At 44.0% G+C, this 22,198-nt stretch overlaps 1 protein-coding gene across 4 annotated transcripts in view; it reads left to right on the top strand.

Moving 5' to 3' along the window:
- PRKCE (protein kinase C epsilon) overlaps window positions 1–22,198 on the top strand; it is a 511,750-nt gene that overhangs the window by 279,845 nt on the left and 209,707 nt on the right. For all 4 annotated transcript variants that reach the window (XR_001596560.2, XM_036225089.1, XM_016142211.2 and 1 more), the window contains 4 exons: window positions 3,781–3,940; window positions 6,028–6,062; window positions 7,360–7,445; window positions 11,494–11,623. Coding sequence is in view for 3 of the 4 variants with exons in the window: in XM_036225089.1 (XP_036080982.1) it covers window positions 3,781–3,940; window positions 6,028–6,062; window positions 7,360–7,445; window positions 11,494–11,623 (411 nt within the window). In the remaining variant the exon portion in view is untranslated. The remainder of the gene's footprint in view (window positions 1–3,780; window positions 3,941–6,027; window positions 6,063–7,359; window positions 7,446–11,493; window positions 11,624–22,198) is intronic.

Raw genomic sequence — 22,198 nt, forward strand, 5'->3', positions numbered from 1 at the left:
TTTTCACCTTCTTAATGTCCAAGGTTTGACAGTTATTTAGACAAAAATACCAAAACGATTGAATTGTTTTCTTTATGTTGTGAAATTACCTACCTTGAGAATGGATCTATTCTTTGCTTGGGTTAGCCTTCTGAGGAAGTCCCCAGCCTTTTCTCAAAGTAGTCACATTTCTTCTTGCTTTTATCCTAGAGCTGAGTCAGTGTTCCTTGCCCAGCCCAATCTTCCTGACAGTTTTCTACGTCTGAAGACAGTCTGTTTTGCTAAAGCCTCTAATGAATGGTGTGGGTGGAGGAGAATGCTGACTCTTTTTCTTTCTTTCTTTTTTTTTTTTTTACTCATACTGTCATGTGGAACATCTGGAGGCAGCTGGACCCCAGCAGTGTAGGAGCAACGAGGGGGTATCAGAGTAGGTTTTGCAGGGTGGGAGTGAGGCCGTTGCACTCTTCCTCAGTAATGAAGTGTCATATTGGCTCCAGGGAGAGAGAAGCATACCAGCTTGGGTCAAAGTGGAGCCATTGTATTAGCCCCTCTTGATGAGAAAATAGGCCCAAAAAGATTAAATGACTTATTCTAGGACATAAAGCAAGTCTGGAGCAAAGGCAAAATTTGTCCAGTTTCCTAACACCTAGGTCAACCAGCATGCTGGCAGAAAGAGATCAAACGAGGAAGATCAGGAAAAAAAAAAAAAAAAAAGACCCCACAGCATACTTGCTTGTGGGAAAGACCTTGTGTGCCCTGAACATTGAGGGCAGGTGACCATCCTGCAGTGAGGAATGAAAGCGGTGCCATGAGGTGGCCAGTCATACGTATTGGTCAGTCTGGTCCACCCTCTTGGGTCAAGGGTCTAAGGCAAGGTCGATGCTTGGGTTTGGCAGTTCTTGCTACACAGACCCTGAAAGGAAGTGCTGGCATCCATGAGTTCATAAGTCTGGACCTATTAGAAATTCTCTGCTGAATATTCTTAACCTAAAAGGCACCCGAGAGCACTGAGGTTAAGGATGCCCAGACCTCATGTGTTCAGTCTGTCACCTTGGCTCCCTTTCTGTGCAGGAAGCAGTGTGAGGGAGGTAATAGCAGAGTAGTGAGACCTTCAGTAATTAGACTGCCCGGAAAAGGTGGTGTCGGGTTTAGCGTGGGGGCTGCCCCTCCCTGAGTCTGAGCGCTCCCTGGTCTAGGCTGAGAAGCAGTCTCTGCCCAAGGAAAAGGGGCCAGGTGAGGTTATGTCAACAGAATAATACCTGCAAGGTGTGGGTTCTTTCTGCTGCTCTTGCCACCTGCCAGCAACCTGCCATCAAGTCCTCTGAGCACTGGGGCTGTGAGATATTCATCGGTGTGAAAGCTTCTAGGACTTTGAGGTTAACAGATGAGTCAGACCAAGCAGAACGCATGCCTGGAATGTTGTTGGAGGCTGGGAGGGAGGGGGGTCCTGAGGGTCTCACAGCTGCTTCAGAGGACGTCTCTGCTTCACTTTATGCCTTGTGGATTCTTGTCATATTATCTGACCAGCCAAGATCTTCATTCCTGTAGAAAGTTTCACAAAAGTTATCCAGCTTTGTGTTAGCCTCTCCTTGACTCAAGGTCATCCCTTCTGTAATGTGGCAGATGCAGCCATAAAAGAAAGGATCTGGAAAGGGCCGATGGGCCCTCTGGGAGTAAAGCAGGCTTGGTTTTGCCTCAGAGCCTGCAGCCAATGAACCATCACACCAGGTGGGCATGGCTGAATGCATCCAGTGACAGCAGTGAGCATCCTTCAGAGCAAGGAGGCACAGGTGTAGCGGGGAAGTCTGTGTAACTAACTTCAGTTCAAAACCACAGGCAGCTGGGAAGCTGATGATGATTGTCTTGTCTCTCCTGCTTTCACTGCAACATCTGGTGCCCGCTCCTTGTTCATGCCACATAGCCCCCAACTTCTGCAGCATGACGGACCCTTCCACTAATGCTTAGGCCGAGAGGATTGCTTTTAAAAGTCATTAAAGAGCATTAGAGAACATATTTTTAGACAATACATAGTCTCATCATCCTAGTATAGCACAATAATTCTATGTTACCTTCAACCCGCAAATATGTTTTACATAGGGTTATGTTGTGCATTCTGTTTTTAGACAACATCATTGACTTTTCATAAATGTGTCATAAGAAGAAAAAAAGTCAAGAAAATTGTTCCAAATCAAGAAGACTAAAGAGACATGGCAATCAAATGCAATGCATGAGCTCTGATTACCTCCTGGGTTACAAATTTTAAAACAACTATAAAGGACATTTGGGAGCAAATAGAGAAATTTAATATGAACTATATATATCAGCTAATATTATATCAGTGTTAAACTTCTTGACTCTGATATTGTGGTTATGTCAAAGAATGTCTGTTCTTAGGAGAGAAAGGCTGATGTGTTTAGAGGAAAAGTGTTATGTCTGCAACTTTCAAATGGTTCAGCAAAACTGTATATTTATATCATGTTATATATTCTATATTAATAGAATTGCATTATAATTATGTTAAAGTATAATTATAGTATACTATTATATTATGTTCATGATACATATAATAGTAACACATCATACTACATTTTATATAATATACAAATTATTCATAATATATTAATTGATATACTACACACATCCCCATATATATACATTTACAAATCTACTCTGTTAATTCACATCACATAACACTTACATACAAGGCCTTGCTGTAGGGAGAGTGGGCCGCCTCTCAAAGCAGTGTGTAGACAGTGGAATGTTGGCTTCTCCCCTGCTCTCTGGGTTAGAATCTGAGCTCCACCATGTAATAGCTGTGTTAGGAACAGGTCACTTAAACTCTGTTTCTCAGTCTACGCACCTGGAAAATGAGAATAATAGCAATGCCCTTCGAGTAGGACTGCTGTTCAAATTCAGTGGGTTACTGTATGTAATGCACTTAATATACTCTGCCATAGAGTAACTCTTCAGTAAATGTTAGCCATTATCATCACTGTATTAATTAGCTCAGGCTGCCTTAACAAAATACCACAGACTGTGTGGCTAGAAGCAGCAGAAATTTCTCTCTCCCAATTCTGAAGGCCAGAAGTCGAAGACCAAGATACCAATATGGTTGGGTTCTGGTGAGGGCCCTCTTCCTGGCTTGTAGATGGCTACCATGGTGGTGGGTCTTTGGCCTTCTAGAAACTGTCTACTTTCATAATGTTATACTTCCCTCTCCTTCCGACTTTTGAGAAAAGACTCTTCATTGTCCTAGTCTAGGTAAGAGGCAAAAGGAAGAAAAATAAGATTCTCTGAGCCAGGTGGCCGGGTGCAGAGGGAAGTCATATCATTGATGACTACATAGTGCCCCCGTGTGGTAGGCGCTGTTACCCCATTTACAGAGGACATGCCCCGGAGGCTCAGGGAAAGAGAACATTGGCTGTCCAAGGTCATGCTTCTCAGGAAGACGCAGTAAGATTTGAACCTTGAGCCTTTGGACCCCACATCCTTGCAACATGTAGCTGGTATAGGAGGAGCGGAACAGCCATGCAGGGATCAGAACTGGGCTTGGGATGGGCATTGAGGGTGTAGCTGCGGTAGGAAACTGCACAGTCTGGGCCTTACCACGCCATCGGGTGCTCTCTCACTGGAGCTGAGCGGTGAGATCCTTCAGACCCCCAAATTCCTCCACCAGCAAAGGCTACCCCCGTGCTCCCTCACACCTCCAGGCACCCAAGGTTGGAGTAGCAATCCTGTACGGATCATTTTCAAGGTGTGCTAATCCAGACTGTTTTCTTCTCTGCTCTTGTCCTTCCCCAGCCCCTAAAGACAATGAAGAGCGTGTGTTCAGGGAGCGCATGCGGCCCAGGAAGAGGCAGGGGGCCGTCAGGCGCAGGGTCCACCAGGTCAACGGCCACAAGTTCATGGCCACCTACCTTCGGCAGCCCACCTACTGCTCCCACTGCAGAGATTTTATCTGGTAAGGCCTTCTCTTTTGGAACCTCTAATAATGTGGTGAGAAGTTGAGAGATTAGAAATTTTATGTAAAAAGTGCTGGTATGCTTTTTTTCTTCTTTATTTGATTGCAGAAGACTTTTCTGGAAAACTGAGTGTTTGGTGTTTGGGGGGACAAATGGAAAGAAGAAACTATGGTTCCTGGTGATTCTATACTTAAGAACATGGATTTAAGGAGTTAAGATTTTATAACCAATAATGGTGTTATGATTGTGGTTTCTTTTAAAAGGACACTTATCTTTAGAGAGACAAATTGAATTATTTACAAATGAAATGATATGATTCTGAGATTTGTTTTAAAAAAAAAGGATAGGCTGAAAGGAGTGGGGAGGGTTTGGGGTAGAGTTGAAACAAGACGGGCCATGTATTCATCATAGGTAGGGCTGGGTGACGGGTACATGAGAGCCCGTTATTCTTCTCTCCACCTTTGTATGCATTTGAATTTTTCATAATAAAAATACTCTATTGCCAAAATTGATAGTATAAAGCAGTTCTTAGTAACTATTGTAACACTGGTGCTGTTCAGACGCTGAGATTTCAGAGGACAGAGAGTAGCATTGGCTGGAGTGCTCAGGGAAGGCTTCCTGGAGGAGGTGGCATTTTTCCTTTTGTGATGGACTAAGATTTTGGTAGGCACAGATGCGTAAGTGGTAGCCTGTCTGGGAGGTGGAGAAGGAGAAAGAACATTGGATTTAGGGGTTGGAGGGAGATTTTTAATGAATAACTACCAGGTGTTACGTTCTCTCTTAAGCACTAGAAATATCTCATTAAATCTTCCTAGTATCCTACAAGCTACGTGTTATGAACCCCATTTCACTAACAATAATACTGAGGCTCAGAAATGAAAATGAGACTAGCCTGAAGTCCTCCAGCTGGGAATGTCAGAGACCTGATTCCCTGCCTGGTGAGCACAACTGAAAACTCATGCTTCTCCTAACATCCCACCAGCCTTTCTGGCAACCTCTAAGAGCTCTTTGAAGCTAACTGGGGTTTGCCGATGCACTCAGATCCAGTGGGGGAGAGCGAGTGAGGCCAAATTGCTGTGTAAGCCTGACCGAGGAACATTTGACTTGCACTCTGAGGACCCCATGGGTTCCCAAAGTGTCCAGGAGCAACTAGTCTCATCCTCATGGTGTTTCAGAACTTGTCATTGAGGTTAGCATGGGCATCTGAGGTGACACAGGTCAAAAACAACTAAAGTTAAAGAAACACCCCACTTCCATCTACAGACAGGTCTCATTCCCAGGGCTGACTCAGCCCTCTGATCTCCATTTTCTGTATTTTGATAATGAATTGTGTGTTTGGGGGGACAGGCCTTGAAAGCTGAGTCTTACAGATTCAGGTCTCCTCTAACCCCATGCAAAGCCCACTGAGCTCTAGGTTTCCTGAGGTATAACCCAACTGATTTTAGCTCCTCCCACTGGGCTAGGAATTTGGGGAGCTCCCTGAGCAGTTGGTGGTGGTGCACTGAGGCCAGGCCAGGCCAGGTTGATTGGATGGCTCTGTGCCCATGCTGACCTTAAACTGACCCCAAAGGACCCAATTCTGGCCATGGAAGGAACCTCTAATGTTGGCCTTCACCCAGATGGTAGTTGAACTCCCAATGGTGGCCACAGATTAACTTATAACCCTTGACTGCTTCTGGAAAGCCAGGGAACGTGCCTGCCAGCTGTGGCCCTCCTCCATGATTATCCTCGAGGAAGGGCACATTCAGCTCATTGAGGCCCCCTGAGGCCAAGCAGAGTCTTTGTGACTTTCCAGAGCACCACTGTCCCCACCGGAATGGCTGTTTGTATAAGAAACTAAGTCCTGACATTGACCAAACCAAGCTCTGATGCTTACCAAACCTTGTGCCGATTCCGAGCCCCGGACTGCCCTCCGCAGCCTTCAGGAGTCATGTGCAGGCACCCCGCAAGTGGGAGTGAAAGCATGCTGCAGGGTAGGCTCCAGTGTGCCAGCTGTGTTGTGGGTGGTGACCAGACTGGAGTGGCTGTGTGTGGTTTTCGACCTACCAAAATTAACTTTCTTAAAGGGTTGTATTTTTCTTTTCAGGGGTGTCATAGGAAAGCAGGGATACCAATGTCAAGGTAAGAGGCATTGTCTGAACTAAATCCTTGGGGGCCCATGGGACAGTCCCAAACACTAACGCTCGTAGGAGGCATGCACTGGGTTTGATGACATTCAGAGGCTCTACACAGTTTGCGTGCTCATGCTCCCTCTTTGAGAAGCAAGACCTTGTTCTCTTTTGTCTCTGCCTGGCTGTTATTCCCACATACACATGTGGGAGTAATAATATGGGAGTATCTTGGAGGTACCGCCTGTGTCTGGGTGTCCCTGGGGTCTAGCCTGTTTCTAGCTAGTACTCTCTTCTTTTCCAGTGTGGCAGATGCTTCAGTTGGAGGCTCTCTGAAGGTCCCACTGGGTACTAAGCCAGGTTCCATGTACTCTATCAGCTCCCTTACTCTCCCATCCCCCTGAAGAAGCTCCCTCATTGCTTGTTTTACTCAGTACCACCCAATGGTCCTTGCCGATTCTCTTTTTTGTCTCTACTGTAGAATCATTAGCTCTTAAACATTTAAATCTCACTTGAAGTGATTGAAGTTTGTTTGTTTTCAGTTAATTGATTACAAACACAAGATTGAGTTGTCCTGTCCAGAATTGGAGGGTGGATATGAGATGTGTTTGTGTGGCAGTTTCTCTGCAGTTCAAGCTGGGAAACCATTATGTCACCTCACTCAGCCACTGGTTAACTTGGGTCTCACCCCTGAGAACCTGGGTCTCACCCCTGAGAACTTGGGTAGGTTCTTTCGGACCTTGCCGTGTCCTTTGGGTAGCACATGTACAGTCACTGACCTCTTCAGACTAACTGCTCACACTGCCCCGTAACAGTGAAGACAGAGCTACAGTCCACTTCTTGTGGAGATATTAAATTAAATGAGAAATTTTAAGTTTGACATGTGAGGGCACAACCAGATAAAAAGCTGAAGAACTTCTGTGCCACAAAATATCCAGTCTCCTGCTCTTGCCCTCCCTGACACACCAGCCAACGCTGACATGATCTTGAGTGGAGCACAAGACGGCCGCTCCCTGACCTTGGCTCATAGAAGCAAGAAAATTTATCAGTACTCCTGGAACCAGAGAATACTGCTGATGTCCTTTAGATATAAATGGTTCATTCTTCTCCAGAGCATTTAGGAAACAGCAATGGCTCTGCCGGCAAAGGGCTTTGAAATGACTGCATAGATTCAACTAGGGTTTGACATTAAGACTCGATATATGGGGTATGGCTCCCCTCATCCCTTCACCAGAAACCGATTAAATCTTGGGGTGGAATCTTCTTTCCCCTACTAGTTGCTCAGGTTTCTCATTTTTTGCCGTTTGCAGTTTGCACTTGCGTGGTCCACAAGCGATGCCATGAGCTCATAATTACGAAGTGTGCCGGATTAAAGAAACAGGAAACTCCCGACGAGGTAAATATTTATAACATTGAAATTCTGGGCTTTCTTCACTGCCATCTCCACCCTCCACTGCCTCCTCCATGATCCCTAAGAAAAACCTTATCTCTTCGAGATGCCATTGCTTTCTTCTTTGTGTTGATCAAAATTAAGGGAGTCGTCCACAGTCTTCCGGCATGAGGTACAATCTACAGAACGAGCGTGGCTCAAAGTCAGTTTTACGTCTATGGGATACTCTGCCAAGAGCTGTGTGAGCCCAGAGCTCAAGCCCCCAAGGAAAATGTGAATTCTTTTATGTTATTATCTCATCACAACAGTGTAGCAGCTAACTGACATGTCAATGGCTCCACACAGCTCATAAACAGTGAGAGAGACACAACACACAAGCAAGAATCTTATCTTTATGAGGTGACGGCAGAATGAAGTGAAACTAGCAAACCTAAGAAACACTTAGGAGGCGGATATAACCACAGTAATCACAATAGCCAACATTCATTAGATACTTACCATGCTCTGATTTAAGCACTTTATCATATATTACTTAACTCCATAACATGTGATCAATGTTATTATCATCTTCATTTTACAACAGAGAGAATAGAAGCAAAGAGATGTCAAATTAACTTGCCCCAAATAACACAGCTAGTATGTGAAAGAGCCCTGTTCAAACCCAGATAGTTGGTTCCAGAGTCTGAGCTCTTGACCACTATACTATGTTGTCTCTCAAACTAGTCTCAGATTGACTACTAGAGACATGGCTAGGGGTAAGGAAGCAAGAAAATTCAACGGCAAATCTAGGTTTCTTCTAACTGAGCGATTGGGAGAAGTGTGCGAAGTGAGTGAAGATGTTATCTGCATTCACAATAGTTGATTTCCAAGCCATGCTTTTAATTCTCGGTGAAATCAATACTGTATGATCATAGGCCATTAGAATTGGGGGTCAGAGAGAGCAGTCCTGGGTAGACTTAGAATCAGGTGGGTTTATAATTTGCCTTCCAAAAGGAGTGGCTTACCGAGACCTACCTGCTTCTTAAAAATAAGTCAACCAAATGACATTGTGGCATCCAAAGCATTTCCCATCTTTTATCTCCGTTTGCTTTCACACAGTCTCTGGAAGGCAGCAAGGGGCAAGACTTACACTGACCCTTCATGTCCCCAAAGGCCGGACAGCCCAGAGCACCAAAGTTGTTTGCGGGGTTTCCGGTGTCATGGGTAGAATTGCAGGTCATCACCACATGAGTCTCCTGACTCCTGGTCGAGGATCATAACTTAAAGTGTGTTGTTACCCTCCTTAGTTTTACAAGTAAATGAAAAAGAGAGGTGGCTTGCTTGCTTTCTGGCTTTCTTCCCTACCACGGACACTCCATTGAGCAGTTGTTGAGCACTTCCTGTGTCAGCTAATGTGCCATGTTCCTCGGGAACAAAGGAATACAGTGTCCCTGGCTTCGAGGGTCTCACTGGTTCCATCAGCTGCCGACCCCTGCAGGTGTCCGAAGCTCTTCGCACCTCCTTGGAGGGAAGAGCCCACAGGAGTCCATGCCGCGCAGGGCAGAGGGTTTGAAATGCACAGAACCCGGCTTAACCCGTGACCTAGTTCTTCTGCCTCTTTCCTGGAATTTGGAACAGAGAAACAAAGTCACCAGTAGGGCGTGTTCCCAAACTTGGCATGTGTCCCAAGGGAGGTAAATCTCCCAGGACTGAGGAAGGAGGCTTTGAATTCCTTAGCCCGTCTTTTAGTGTTGGTGTATCTCCGGGCCATCAGGGTGACGCGTGTGCCCTCTGCCAGGTGCAGCCCTGCTGGGACCGCCTTGGCGTTCATTCTTCTGTGTAGCCACCTGCACTGTGATGTGTGTACACATAGCATACATACTTACACACCCCAAACGCACTCGCTCTAGATACCATGCCTCTGTCTTACTCTTAAAGGTGCTCTGCCCGTGGGCTCCTGGGAACTTTTGTACCTTGAGCACGTGGCCAGCGCATTGGCCTGTCTTGTTCATGTATGTTAGCGCTTGCGACCCACACCCCGTCCTGCGCTTCCAGGTGACCAAGGAGTACTCGCTGTGCCACCTCCTTTCCTTCCTTTCTTCCGACTCCGTCTTCCTGCCCATTTCTTCCTCCCTGTGGTCTCACTCCTCCCCGTTTCCGAGCCCCCCTCGGAGTGATGCGCGCGTGTGTGCAGCCTTTGTGTTTGCTCCGCAGTCACTCTGACTCTGTGGCGAGCTCTTGCCCGTGCTCCACCATCTTCCTGCCACCGTTATCTGATGCCGTAGAGTCCTTAGTGGTCACAGCTGATGATCACAAGCCTCCCCGCCCCACACTGAACCTCCTAGTCACCTGGGATGCTTCCCTGCATTTCCACCTTTGTCTGCCATCCACGTCCCTGTGAGGCTGTTCCTAGGAGACCACGAGTCTGTTCTCAGTATACGCCCACCACGTCTTCAGCGTTTTCAGGAACAGTGAGCACAGTGATCTTACCATCCATGTCCTTGGCTGAGCAGTCAGATGTAGCATTGATGTGACTATATTCACAGATAGGCACAACTAACCTATGAAGCTGAGAAGGGGTGGGTGTGATTGTTTTCAGTAGGTCTTAGAGTCCTGTGCTGGGGGTAAAACCCTACTCAACAGCCGACACATGTCAAGCTGGGCCAGCGAAATTCTAGTCCAGTGGAAAGATTGGCCATTCCTTATATCAGGGTGACAGGGAACACATTGCAAAGTTGAGGGACCCTGAACGTGTTCATGTTCAAGTCCACATCTACATCAATGACCATGTCTGGTCCAGCCATCATCCTCCCTCCTTAGTCCCTCACAGGGGCCTTTCACTCACCAGTTAGCAGTGAGCCAAGGACAACTTCTTAGCTGCATGCTTTCCGCTCCCTGATTCCCAGAGTAGCAGGAGCGGCTTTCTCCCCAGCTGGTAGAGGTCTCAGATGGTGGCCCCTGCCTGTTCTGAGAGGGATCTGCTTTGTGCGGCTGCTGCACTAGTGATATAGATAGAGAGTAGCTTTGTGGAGGGGCAAGAAGATCCAGACAGACAGACGGACCATGCAGTGACCCCTTGCTTTTGTGGAACACTTATTATTTCCCTCTTCTTCCATCTCTGGTGTCTCATCGACTCATGATTATGTTAGGTTAAATGGGGATGCCATCCTCATTTGTCAGATAAGGAATCTGAAGCCCCCAAAAGTCAGGAAACTGGCCTGAGACCTCATAGCTGGCTTGTGGTACACCTGGGCCTACACACCAGATACCCGGCCTCCCCTTCCCCAGCCCCTCCCATCCACCTTGCCACCTTCTCTTTTCAAATAATTGGTAAGTGGCAGTGTAGTGATTAAAAGGCCTGGGCTCTAACTTCAGACTCGTGGGCATTGAATCCTGGCTCTGCCACTCATCAGCTTATAGCTGTGTTTCTTAGTCTCACTGCACCTTAATTTCCTCATTTGTAAACTCAGGCCAAAAACGGTGTCTGCCCCGTAGGGTGTTGATAGGATTTAATGAGCCGGTGGTGTCTGGTCTTTGGTAAACACCAATGTCTTAGCACCCTTAGTGGTCACCAGTCCATATCAGCAATCTTCACCACAATTATTGTTTGTCATAACTGACAACCCACAGTTTCCACAGCTGGGCCGGGTTTTCAGGTTGTTTATAGAATCCCGTGTCCACCAAATGACTGCTTAAGTGAGGCTTCTATTCACAAAGCAGCATTAAAAGCTCACAGTGACATTTCATTACTGACCAAAGTGTCTGAGGGGCAAATTGAGTGCTGTGTGCCAAATGAGTCCTGGAGGGGACTGCATGGAGGAGCCGGCCTGGGGTGGCAGGGCGGGCCTCGGCAGACAGCAGCAGAGGCTGGGTCAAGGGCATCAAGAGGCAAGGCCCGAGCACAGGAGAAACACCCTCTCCCCCTCTTTTCTCAGTGCAGCTCTCAGAGCTGAGCTAGAGCCTGCTACCTGCAATGATGGTGCCTTCTGGAAAGACGTTCTGTAGGAATCCAGTGATAAGCACTTTGGGGCTCACAGGAGCTTGACCGTGACCCTGTGTTTTGCTTTCCCTGCAGGTGGGCTCCCAGCGGTTCAGCGTCAACATGCCCCACAAGTTCGGTATCCACAACTACAAGGTCCCCACCTTCTGTGACCACTGCGGGTCCCTGCTCTGGGGCCTCTTGCGGCAGGGTTTGCAGTGTAAAGGTAAGGTGCTCTGTGCCCCGCCCTCACCCCCTGCCGCGGGCCCCTGTTGTCCCCTTCTTAAAAAAGTCTTCATTTGTTCTCATAGCTTCGAAATCAGCTTCCAGGTTTAGTGGGAGGACTGAGCACAAGCCCATGCTAAGAACTGTATTAGTCACCTGTGAGTGTGTTAAGCCGTCTCTGTGCTGACAGTGTCCAAAGGAAGTGCACCTTGGATGGAGGCGTGACTCTACCTTTTAAGATAGTTAAGCTGGAGAGACAAGATGAGTCTATAAAAGTTTAAAAACAAATTAAAGAATAGATACACTTGAGATGAAGGGAAAAATATTTTTAGAGTTAGGCGCTGAAATAAGTAATAGATATTTTTCTGTCACAATCCCTGTTTCAGAGCCCGCTCTTGGAGGGAGCCATGCTAGAATGCTGGCATGTAAGACATCTTTTTGATCCTTCATTAGGCTTGTGATGTAGGTGATATTATCCTCATGTCCCTGGTGAGGAAAATGAGGTTCAGAGACTAAGTTACTTAGGTTAGAACTTTGACTCTTGGGTTCCTTTCTCTGTTTCCTGCCTTCTGCAGGAATTGTCTTCTGCTCAAATGGGCATGCTAGGTGACAAGAATAATAGCACATAATGTGGGAAGTTGGGAACATACTCTGGGGAACTCACAGAGTGTCCAGTTCCATACACTGGTCTAGCCCCCTCACAGAGTTGAATGACCATGAACTATTGGGCAGGAATATTGCATGGACATTACTTAAAAACAATGTTTTATTATACCGAATATATTATTAATAAATTTCCATCATGGAAAAATTAGAAAAAGAGGTAAAATATGAGGAAGAACTGAGGCAATGAACAAACTGGTCACCGAAGAGATCCCCATGAGAAATTATGAGGATTAGAAATAGAGTAAAGGCTGCAATGGGCATAAAGAGGAAGCGAATAAGAGATATTGAGGAGTAATTTATTGGATAGAGTGACCAGATCCAACTGGGAGGACAGTGATACCATTCCCTGAGAGAGGGAATGCAAGAGGGAGGACAGGGCTGGAGGAAAATGTGGAGTCGAGTTGGGGACATGTTAGCTTCGAGGTGCCTGTCGGAAATTTACATGAAGCTGTCCAACTTCCAGACATTCTTACTGAAATTCGGGGGAGAGGTTTAGACCAAGCATTTAGATTTGGGATTTGTCAATGTCCAAGTAGTGTTTACAGCCATAGAGTAGATGAAGAGAGCAGACGGCAGTGCGGAGTTCTGAGGGCGGAGAGTTGCCAGCATCCACGGGTGAGCCTGTGAGGCCAGTAGGAGAGGAAGGCAGCAGTAGGAGACCTCGGGGGCAGGAGGAAAAGTAGCCAGAAATGGCATCATGGGAGCCAAAAGAATAGAGAGTACGAAGAAAGAAATTCAGAAGCAAGCAGCAGATGCTACCAGATGCTTACCGCCCTGTGTTTTGGGGGATTCGAGGTGCAAAGGACGTGGGGCTGGATTTAACAATGAGGCGGTTACAGGTGTGTTCGGCAGGAGCTCTCTTCATGGGATGGTGGGGACCGAAGCCCAAATGCAGAGGCCGAGTTGAGAATGGAGGGAACGGTATTTTCAGAATGCTTTACGTAATTAGGAAAAAGAGGAAAAGGGGAGATGAATGAGAGGGGGCCATTGATACAGCAGGGGCAGAGAAGGGGTGCGCCTTGGGAAGAGAGAGGAAGGGAAGGCCTTAAGATGAGGCGTAGGTGCTGGCAGGTTTGCTGTGTCAGGGATAGGAATGCAGGAGGAGGGTAGGGGGTACAGTGGTCGTTTAAGTCCCGAATCTGTTGAGAGCATTGTAAGGAGAGGTCCCTTTTTTTTCTGAAGTCTGAAGTCAGAGGTCCGTTTGACATTGACATGAGAGGTCAGGATGGGGAAGGCGTGAGGAGGGCGATGAGGCTGAAGATAGCTGTGCTGCTGGGAAGAGAGGGTCGGAAAGTGCTGACCATCAACCATCTGCTGTCTTCCTGTGTGAGGTTCCAGGACAGTCGCGCCTCCCTTTCTAGTATTCGAGAGCACAACCTCGAAAGAAACAGGGCGTGCCTGAAGTCTTTTTCAACGCTAAGTGACATTAAAACAAAGGAAGAAGAAAATACAGAGTAGGAATCTTAAATGTTTTGAGCAGAGGAGTGCCGAATTTTTGGAAAGTTGCATGGGGTTGCCAGGAAGCATAGAGCCTGCTTGGATGAGACTCTGATGAGGCCATGTCTGGGTTTTTGTAAATATATTAATTATTGATCTATCTAGGGAATTCAAATCAAGATACCATCATCTCATAAATATTGATATTTTAAGAAAGCAGCCCAGACACCCAGACGTCACTGTTAAGACTGTGGATCCCTGGATGACCCTGGAAGAGGCAGGGCGCAGAGACAGTGTATTCAGCTCTGTTTTGGCAGGAAATGTTCCTGTGCCTGCTCGAGTGAAGGATGAGAGAATGAGGCTGCCTAGAGCAAGGATACCTGTTCATAGGATCCCTGGGAAACATGTCGGAATCAGGCCACATGGAGACTGGAAGGTGAAGGCTGTTGAGAATTTAGGGCCCCCAGCAAAAGTTCATAGATTTTCTCTTTCCTGTTTCTCTATTATCCTGACTTGGCCATTTTCCCCTTGCTCCCCTCATACCCCTGTGACCCAACTCAGCTCTTCTTGATCTTCCCTTCCCTTCCTTTCCCGTCCCTCCCCTCCCCTCTCTTGACTATTTTTTTAGAGCAGTTTTGGGTTCATAGCAGAAGGCACAGAGATTTCGCTTATACCCCCTGCCCCCACATATATTGAGCCTCCCACACCATCGACATCTAGCACCAGTGGTACATTTGTTACTATTGCTAACCTACATTGACACATCATAATCACCCCATGTCCAAAGTTTGTGTTGGGGTTCCCTCTTAGTATTGGACAGTCTATGAATTTACGAATGTATAATGACATGTTTGCACCTTTACAGCATCACATAGAATGTTTTCATTGCCCTCCAATCCCCTGTTTACTTCTCTCTCTTGATCCTTTCTCAACCTCAAGTCCTTTTGCCCATGCAGACTCCTTGTGCTGTGGAGAGGGTCATGTTGAAAGAGGCCAGCATGAGCTAAGGCAGGGTCCCCTCTTGCCCAGGTTTAAGTCTGTTCTGCTGCTATGATTACCTAGAAAAATAAATCACGATTTGGTGACCCCCGTCATGCATGGAAGGTCAGCTGGGCAGCAGGCAGCTGGCCAGTCGCAGTCTCTGGAAAGTTTCGGATGTTGTTTCTAGTGTAATCAGAACTCCCAGTCCACTATCCGGTGACAATTGGTTCCCATTGTGACCCCATAGAGCTCCCCCTCTACCCTCCCTTTCTTGTCTTCTGCCTGAAACTCTTCAGTCAGTCACTCTGCCACCGCTGCCAACTCCCTTTACACAACTACACAATTCCCTGCTCATAGTCCTTTGTTCTCCGTCTCTGAGCATGGCCTGGCTGACTGTAACCTGTTGTGAAATCAAGCCATTGCCCTGGCTCATCCTCAAGGGCCAAATCATCCCAACATAAGAAATTTCTACAGGACACATAGGCCTACCTGTCTCCTCAAGCATGACTTTATCATTGTTCTCAGAACCTTTTCTGCTCTCCTCGGAAGAATTTCCAACAGCGTGACCCACCTCACTGCAATCCTAGCTTTTGATCTCAGCTATGGAAAGATTAGAAATGTGGAAACGAAAATGAAAGGCAGCATGCCTGAGCCTCCACCTGTCCTAAGGATGACGCTGTGGCTGCAGCACCACTCAGCACATGCATACTAGGAGCTCAACAAATATGCGATGAAAATTTACGTCATAGTAGCGGAATGATTCTCCTTTTAAGAGCCCCATCAAGGCTACTCTGTTTCTTCCGAGCACAATTCATCCCGGCAAACCCCGCTGAAAGAGAATACTAAGAGGCAGCGTGGAAAGAGAAGCCTTACGGGCAGGCAGCCTAGGGCTACACGTGGCAACTCAGCCCTGGTGGTTGCAGTGCTCACCAATAGTGCTGCTGGGGAAGGGTGGGAATTTGGACGCTTTGTTAGGCCCACGGTACTGTGAACGAACCTCAGGTTTCTTCTGGTTCCAGCTGGCACATCCACGTCCTTGTACTGGTCTGCAGCTTTCTGGTGTCACCCCCCAGCCTCCAGGAGCCTCAGTGTGGCTGCCTGAATTATCCCAAGTTGCCTTTCCTCAGCCACCTTTGCTTTCATGTTTCCAGACTTTTCAAAGCACTGTCAAATCAGTCTCGTGACATGCATTTTAACTGATATGTCATTTGGATTTTTTTTAATATATGTTAAGACAATTACACAGATCTCCCAGAAAAATAACAGAGTTTTAAAAAATGAAAAACAAAGTCCTCAGAGACCATTTCTATTGTGCTGACCTGCCAAACCAAGCTAATTGCTTTGTTGGGATGGATGGATCCAGCTTTTCAACACCAGAGGGTGCCAGTGGTTAAGTTATGTACCCAAGCTACCCTTGCTAAGAAATTCTCTCTTCACTTGGTTTCTTCATTCCTGCCTTTTCTGTCACCTCTTGAAGAGACAGAAGACTTTTACGGGGTTGGTTGGTAGGCAGGTGCAGGCAAGGCGAACTGAGTATCAAAGGGTAGCTGTTGCAAAGGGGCATGAGAAATGGGACAGGGAATTCAGAACAGAGTGCTGCTGCCTGGAGTACACGATGGGCCTGAGGATTTTTAGGCATCGTTAGTAATAATTCAGTTCATGGGGTCAGCACCATGGCTTGGCTGAAGTGGAGCTTTCCTGTTTGTTTATATTGTCTGAGAAAGCCCTTTCCCACCAGCACAGCACCCCCGAACCCCAACCTGTGGCTCTGTGAGCAATTTCAGCACCATAGCCTGTTGAATACTTCAAAGCCTGGGTTGGGGTCGGAGGCATGGAGAGGGAGGGGGAGGTGGTATGTGAGTTTTCCCTCCCTCGAGGCCAGTGATCAAGCCTTGCAAGGCCGGCAGGAGGTCTGGCCATCCTTCCTGGTTTCATTCCAGAAATGAATATGTATGTATGTATGTATGTATGTATGTATGTATGTATGTATGTATGTATATGTGTGTATATCCATGTGTGTGTGTATGTGTAATAGACTTTAATTTTTAGAGCAGTTTTAGATTCACAGCAAAATTGAGAGGAAGGCATGGAACTTTTCTGATTATACCCCCGACTCCCACACACGGATAGCCTCCCTCACTATCAACATCCTCCACCAGAGTAGTACATTTACTAGTCAGTGAACCTACACCGACACATCATTATCACCCAGTTTACATTAGCATTCACTCTTGGTATTGTACATTCCATGAGTATAGTGTCCTGTATCCACCAGAGTAGTGGCATACAGAATGGTTTCACCCCCCAAAATCTCGTGTTCTGACTACTCATCATTGCCTCCCCACCAGTCCCTGGCAAATCCTGCTCATTTTACTGTCTCTATAGTTTTACTTTTCTAGAATGTCATATAATTGGAATCACAATATATATTTCAGACTGGTATCTTTCATGTAGCAATATGCATTTAAGTTTCCTTCATGTCGTTTCATAGTTAAATAGCTAATTTATTTTTAGTGCTGAATAATATTCCATTGCATGAATGTACCACAGTGTACTTAGCCATTCATCTACTGGAGAACATCTAGGTTGCTTCCGAGTTTTGGCAATTATGAATAAAACTGCTGTAAACATCCATGTGCAGATTTTTGTGTGGGAATATGGTTTCAGCTCATTTTTGTAAATACCAGGAGTGCTATTGCTGGATTATATGCTAAGAGTATGTTTAGTTTCCTTAAAAACCACGAAACTGCCTTCCAACGTGGCTGTACCTTTTCTTCCATTCCCACCGGCACTGAACAAGACTTCCTGTTGTTCCACATTCTCACCAGCATTTTGATGTTGTCAATGTTTTGGATTTTTGGCCATTCTAATACGTGTTTAGTGGTTTCTCATTGTTTTAATTTGCAATTTCCTAATGATTTTGAACATCTTATATGATTTTATGACATCTGCATATCTTGTTGGTGAGGTTTCTACTCAGGTTTTTTGCCCGTTTTTTAATTGGGTTGTTCATTTTCTTATTGTTGAGTTTTAAGAGTTCTTTGCATGGTATGGTAACAGTCCTTTATCAGATGTATTTTTTTGCAAACATTTGCTCCCAGTCTGTAGCTTGTTTTCTTATTCTCTTGACAGTGTCTTTTGCAGAGCAGAAGTTTTTTAGTTTAATGAAGTTCAGCTTATCAATTATTTCTTCATCGATAATACTTTTGGTGTTTTATTTAACAAGTCATTGCCATATCTGAAGTCACCTAGATTTTCTCCTATGTTATCTTCTAGGAATTTCATAATTTTGAGTTTTATGTTTAGATCCATGATCCATTTAATTTTTGTGAAGGGTGTAAAGTCTGTGTCTAGGTTCAATTTTTTGCATGTGGGTGTCCATTTGTTCCAGCACCATTTGTTGAGAAGATTGTCTTTGCTCTCTTGTATTGCCTTTACTCCTTTGTCAAAGACCAGTTATATATTTATGGGAGTCTCTTTCTGGGCTTTTCCTTCTGTTCCATTGATCTGTTTGTATATTCTTTCAATAGTACACACTGTCTTTATTGCTGTAGTTTTTAGTAAGTCTTGAGGTCAGGTAGTAGCAGTCCTCTAATTTCCTTCTTTAATATTGTGTTGGCTGTTCTGGGTCTTTTGCCACTTCATATAAACTTTAGAATCAGTTTGTCAATATCCACAAAATAACTTTCTGGGATTTTGATTGAGATTGAATTGAATCTGTAGAACACGTTGGGAAGAACTGACATCCTGACAACATTGACTCTTCTTCCTACCCATGAACATGAAGTAACTTTCCATCTGTTTAGTTCTTTTGAAATTTCTTTTATCAGAGTTTTTTGATTTTTCTCATATAGATCTTGTACATATTTTGTTAGATTTATATCTAAGGATTTCATTTTTTTAGGTGCTAATGTAAATGATATTAGGTTTTTAATTTCAAATTTCACTTGATCATTGCTGGTGTATAGGAAAGTGATGGAGTTTTGTATATTAGCCATATATCCTGCAACTTTGCTATAATCATTCATTAGTTCCAGGAGTTATTTTGTCAGTTCTTTCAGATTTCCTCTATAGACAGTCATGTCATCAGTTTTGTTTATTTCTTTTATTTCTTTCCAAATCACTATGCCATTTATCATCTCCTTTTCTTTAGCCGGTACTTCCAATACAATATTGAAAAGGAGTGGTTGCCTTCTTCCTGAAACTAGAAAGCTGCTTGTTTCTCACCATCAGGGATGATGTTAGTCATAGAGATTTTGTAGATGCCTTTTATCAAGTTGAGGAACTTCCCCTCTGTTGCTTGGTTTCTGAAAGATTTTGTCATTAATGGGTATTGGGTTTAGTTAAATGCTTTTTTCGCATCTATCGATAGGTTTAGTGATTTTTTTATGTTTAGCCTATCGATGTGATGAATTATATTACTTGATTTTCATATCTTGAACCAGCCTTGCATACCAGAGATAAATCCCATTTGCTCTTTTGTACACTGTTGAATTTAATTTCCTATTATTTTGTTGGGGATTTTTACATCTATATTTACATATGAGAGATATTGGTCTAGTTATCTTTTCTTGTAGCGTCTTTGTTGGTTTTGGTAATAGAGTAATGCCAGCCATAAAAAGTTAGGAAATTTTCCCTCTGCTTCCAATTTTAGAAGATATTGTAGAGAATTGGTATATTTTATTCCTTAAATGTTTGGTAGAATTCACCAGTGAACCAATCTGGGCCTGGGACTATCTGTTTTGTAAAGCTATTAATTTTTGATTCTATTTTTATTCTGTTTCTTTAATAGATATATGCCTTTCATATTGTCAATTTCTTGTGTGAATTTTGGCAGACTGTGTCTTTCAAGGATGCTTTTGCTATATCCTACTAATTATAATAAGTTATCTTTTTATTTTTAATCTGTTCAAAATATTTTAATCTGTTCTCAATATTATATTGAGATTTATTCTTTGACTTGTGTGATTTAGCAGTGTGTTATTTAATTTATAAGTATTCCAGGATTTTCCAACTATCTTTTCATTATTGATCTCTAATTTACTTCCCCTGTAGTCTGAGAGCAGACACTGTATGATATCTATTCTTTTAAATTCGTAAGATGTATTTTATGGCTTAGAATATGATCTGTCTTCATAAATGATCCATGTGAGCTTGAAAAGAATGTGTGTTTTACTGTTGTTAGACTAAGTAGTCAATAGATATAGTAATCAAATCTGTCTAGCTGATTGATGGTGCTGTTGACTTCAACTATGTCCTTACCGATTTTCTGCCCTCTAGATTCTGTTCTTTTCTGATGGAAGGGTGTTGAAGTCTCCAGTCATATTAATTGACTCAGCTTTTTCCTTGCAGTTCTGTTTTTGCTTCACATATTTTGATGTTCACTTGTTAGGTGCATACACATTAAGGATTTAATGTCTTGGAGAATTTGCCACTTTATCATTATGCAATGTCCCTTGTTATCCCTGATGACTTTCCTTCCTCCGAAGTCTGCTCTGTCTGAAATTTATAGAGCTACTCCTGCTTCTTAAATTAGTGTTAGCATCATATATCTTTCTCTGTACCTTTAATTTTTATCTATATATGTCTTCTATTTCAAGTGCATTTCTTGTAGGCAACGTGTAGTTGGGCCTTATTTTTTGATCCACCCTGACAGTCTCTGTTACTTGATGTATTTAGACCGATGACACTTAAAGTGATTATCGACATAGCTGGATTAATAACTACCATTCTTCCTGCTATTTTCCATTTGATGCTCGTGTTCATTGTTTCTCTCTTTTTTTTTTTTTTTTATCCCACCCTTTCTGGCTTTTATGATTTTAATTGAACATTTTGTATGATTCCATTTTCTCTTACCATATCAGAGCTTTTTTTTTTTTTACTTATTTTAGCAATTGCCCTAAAGTTTACAACATACATTTACAACCAATCTAGTCCACTTTCAGATAACACTCTAATGCTTCATAGATAGTGCAGGTACCTTATAATAACGAAATGATCCTATTTCCTTTCTCCCACTCATAGTATCGTTGCTGTCATTCATTTCACTTATATATAAGCATATATATTTATATATGTAATACATATAAGCATACATAATTGAATGCATTGTTGCTATTATTTGGAAAATTGTTATCTGTTAGATCAATTAAGAATAAGAAAAATAAGTTTTTATTTTAATGTCACTTACTCCTTCTTCGATCTTTATGTAGATCTCGGTTTCTGACCTACATCATTTTCCTTCTCTCTGAAGAACTTTTAATATTTCTTGCAAGGCAGATTTACTGGAAACAAATTCCCTTGATTTTTGTCTGAGAAATTCTTTATTTCTCTTTCACTTTTGAAAGATGATTTTACAGGGTACATAATTCTATTTTGGTGCTTTTTTCTCTCAATTCTTTTAAATATTTCACTCCACTCTCTCCTTGTTTGTATAGTTTCTGAGGAGAAATCTAATGTAATTTTTATCTGTGCTACTCTGTAGTTTAGGTGTTATTTGCTTCTGGCTTCTTTCAAGATTATTTTTCCCTATCTTTGATTTTCTGAAGTTCATATATGATATCCCTAGGGGTGTGGGTGTGGGTGTGGGTGTGTGTGTGTGGGGGGGGGCAGGGGGGTGGTTTGGTCATTTATCCTGTTTGGTGTTCTGTGAGATATATGGATCTGTCATTTGGAGTCTGACATTAATTCTAGGATGTTCTCAGTCATTTTTGCTTCATATATGTCTTCTGTTCCTTTCTCTCTCTCTCTCTCTTCTCCTTCTGGCATTCCCATAACACACATGTTATACCTTATGGTCCCATAGTTCTTAGATATTCTGTTCCCTTTTTTTTTCCAGTCTTTTTTCTCTGTGCTTTTCCGTTTTGTAAGTTTCTATTGACATATGTTCAGGCTCAGACTATTTCCTCAGCTGTGTCCCTTCATTCTACTAATGGGTCCAGCAATGGCATTCCTCATGTCTGTTATAGTGATCTTGATCTCTAGCATTTCCTTTTGAGACTTCCCTAGAATTTCCATTTCTCTGCATACATTGCCCATCTGTTTTTACATGCTCTCCACTGTATTGATTAGAGCCTTTAGCTCTAATCAATTCCTGGTCTGATAATTCTAGCATCTCTGCCATGGCTGCTTCTGGCTCTAATGCCTGTTCTGTCTCTTCAAACTGTATGTTTTTGCCTTTTAGGATGCTTGTAATTTTTTTCTTAATAGCTGGACATGATGTACTGGGTAAAAGGAACTGTAGAAATTGGCCTTTAGTAAGGTAGTGATAAGGTGTGGAGGGAAGAGAAGTTCTCTGTCTTCCTATGATTAGATCTCAGTCCTGTGAGCCTGTACCTCTGAACTATAAGCTCAGGTTTTTCTACCCTCTCAGGTGGGACAGGATGGCTAGAGTGGACTGGAGTTGGGTATGTCCTTTCTCCCACATGGAAGGCTAGAGCATGCCGACACTGGGTGTTTTTCTTCCCCCAGGTCAGTTAGGATCTGATAAAAC

The sequence above is a fragment of the Rousettus aegyptiacus genome, unplaced genomic scaffold (assembly GCF_014176215.1).
Source record: "Rousettus aegyptiacus isolate mRouAeg1 unplaced genomic scaffold, mRouAeg1.p scaffold_m13_p_7, whole genome shotgun sequence".
Taxonomy (NCBI): Eukaryota; Metazoa; Chordata; class Mammalia; order Chiroptera; family Pteropodidae; genus Rousettus; species Rousettus aegyptiacus.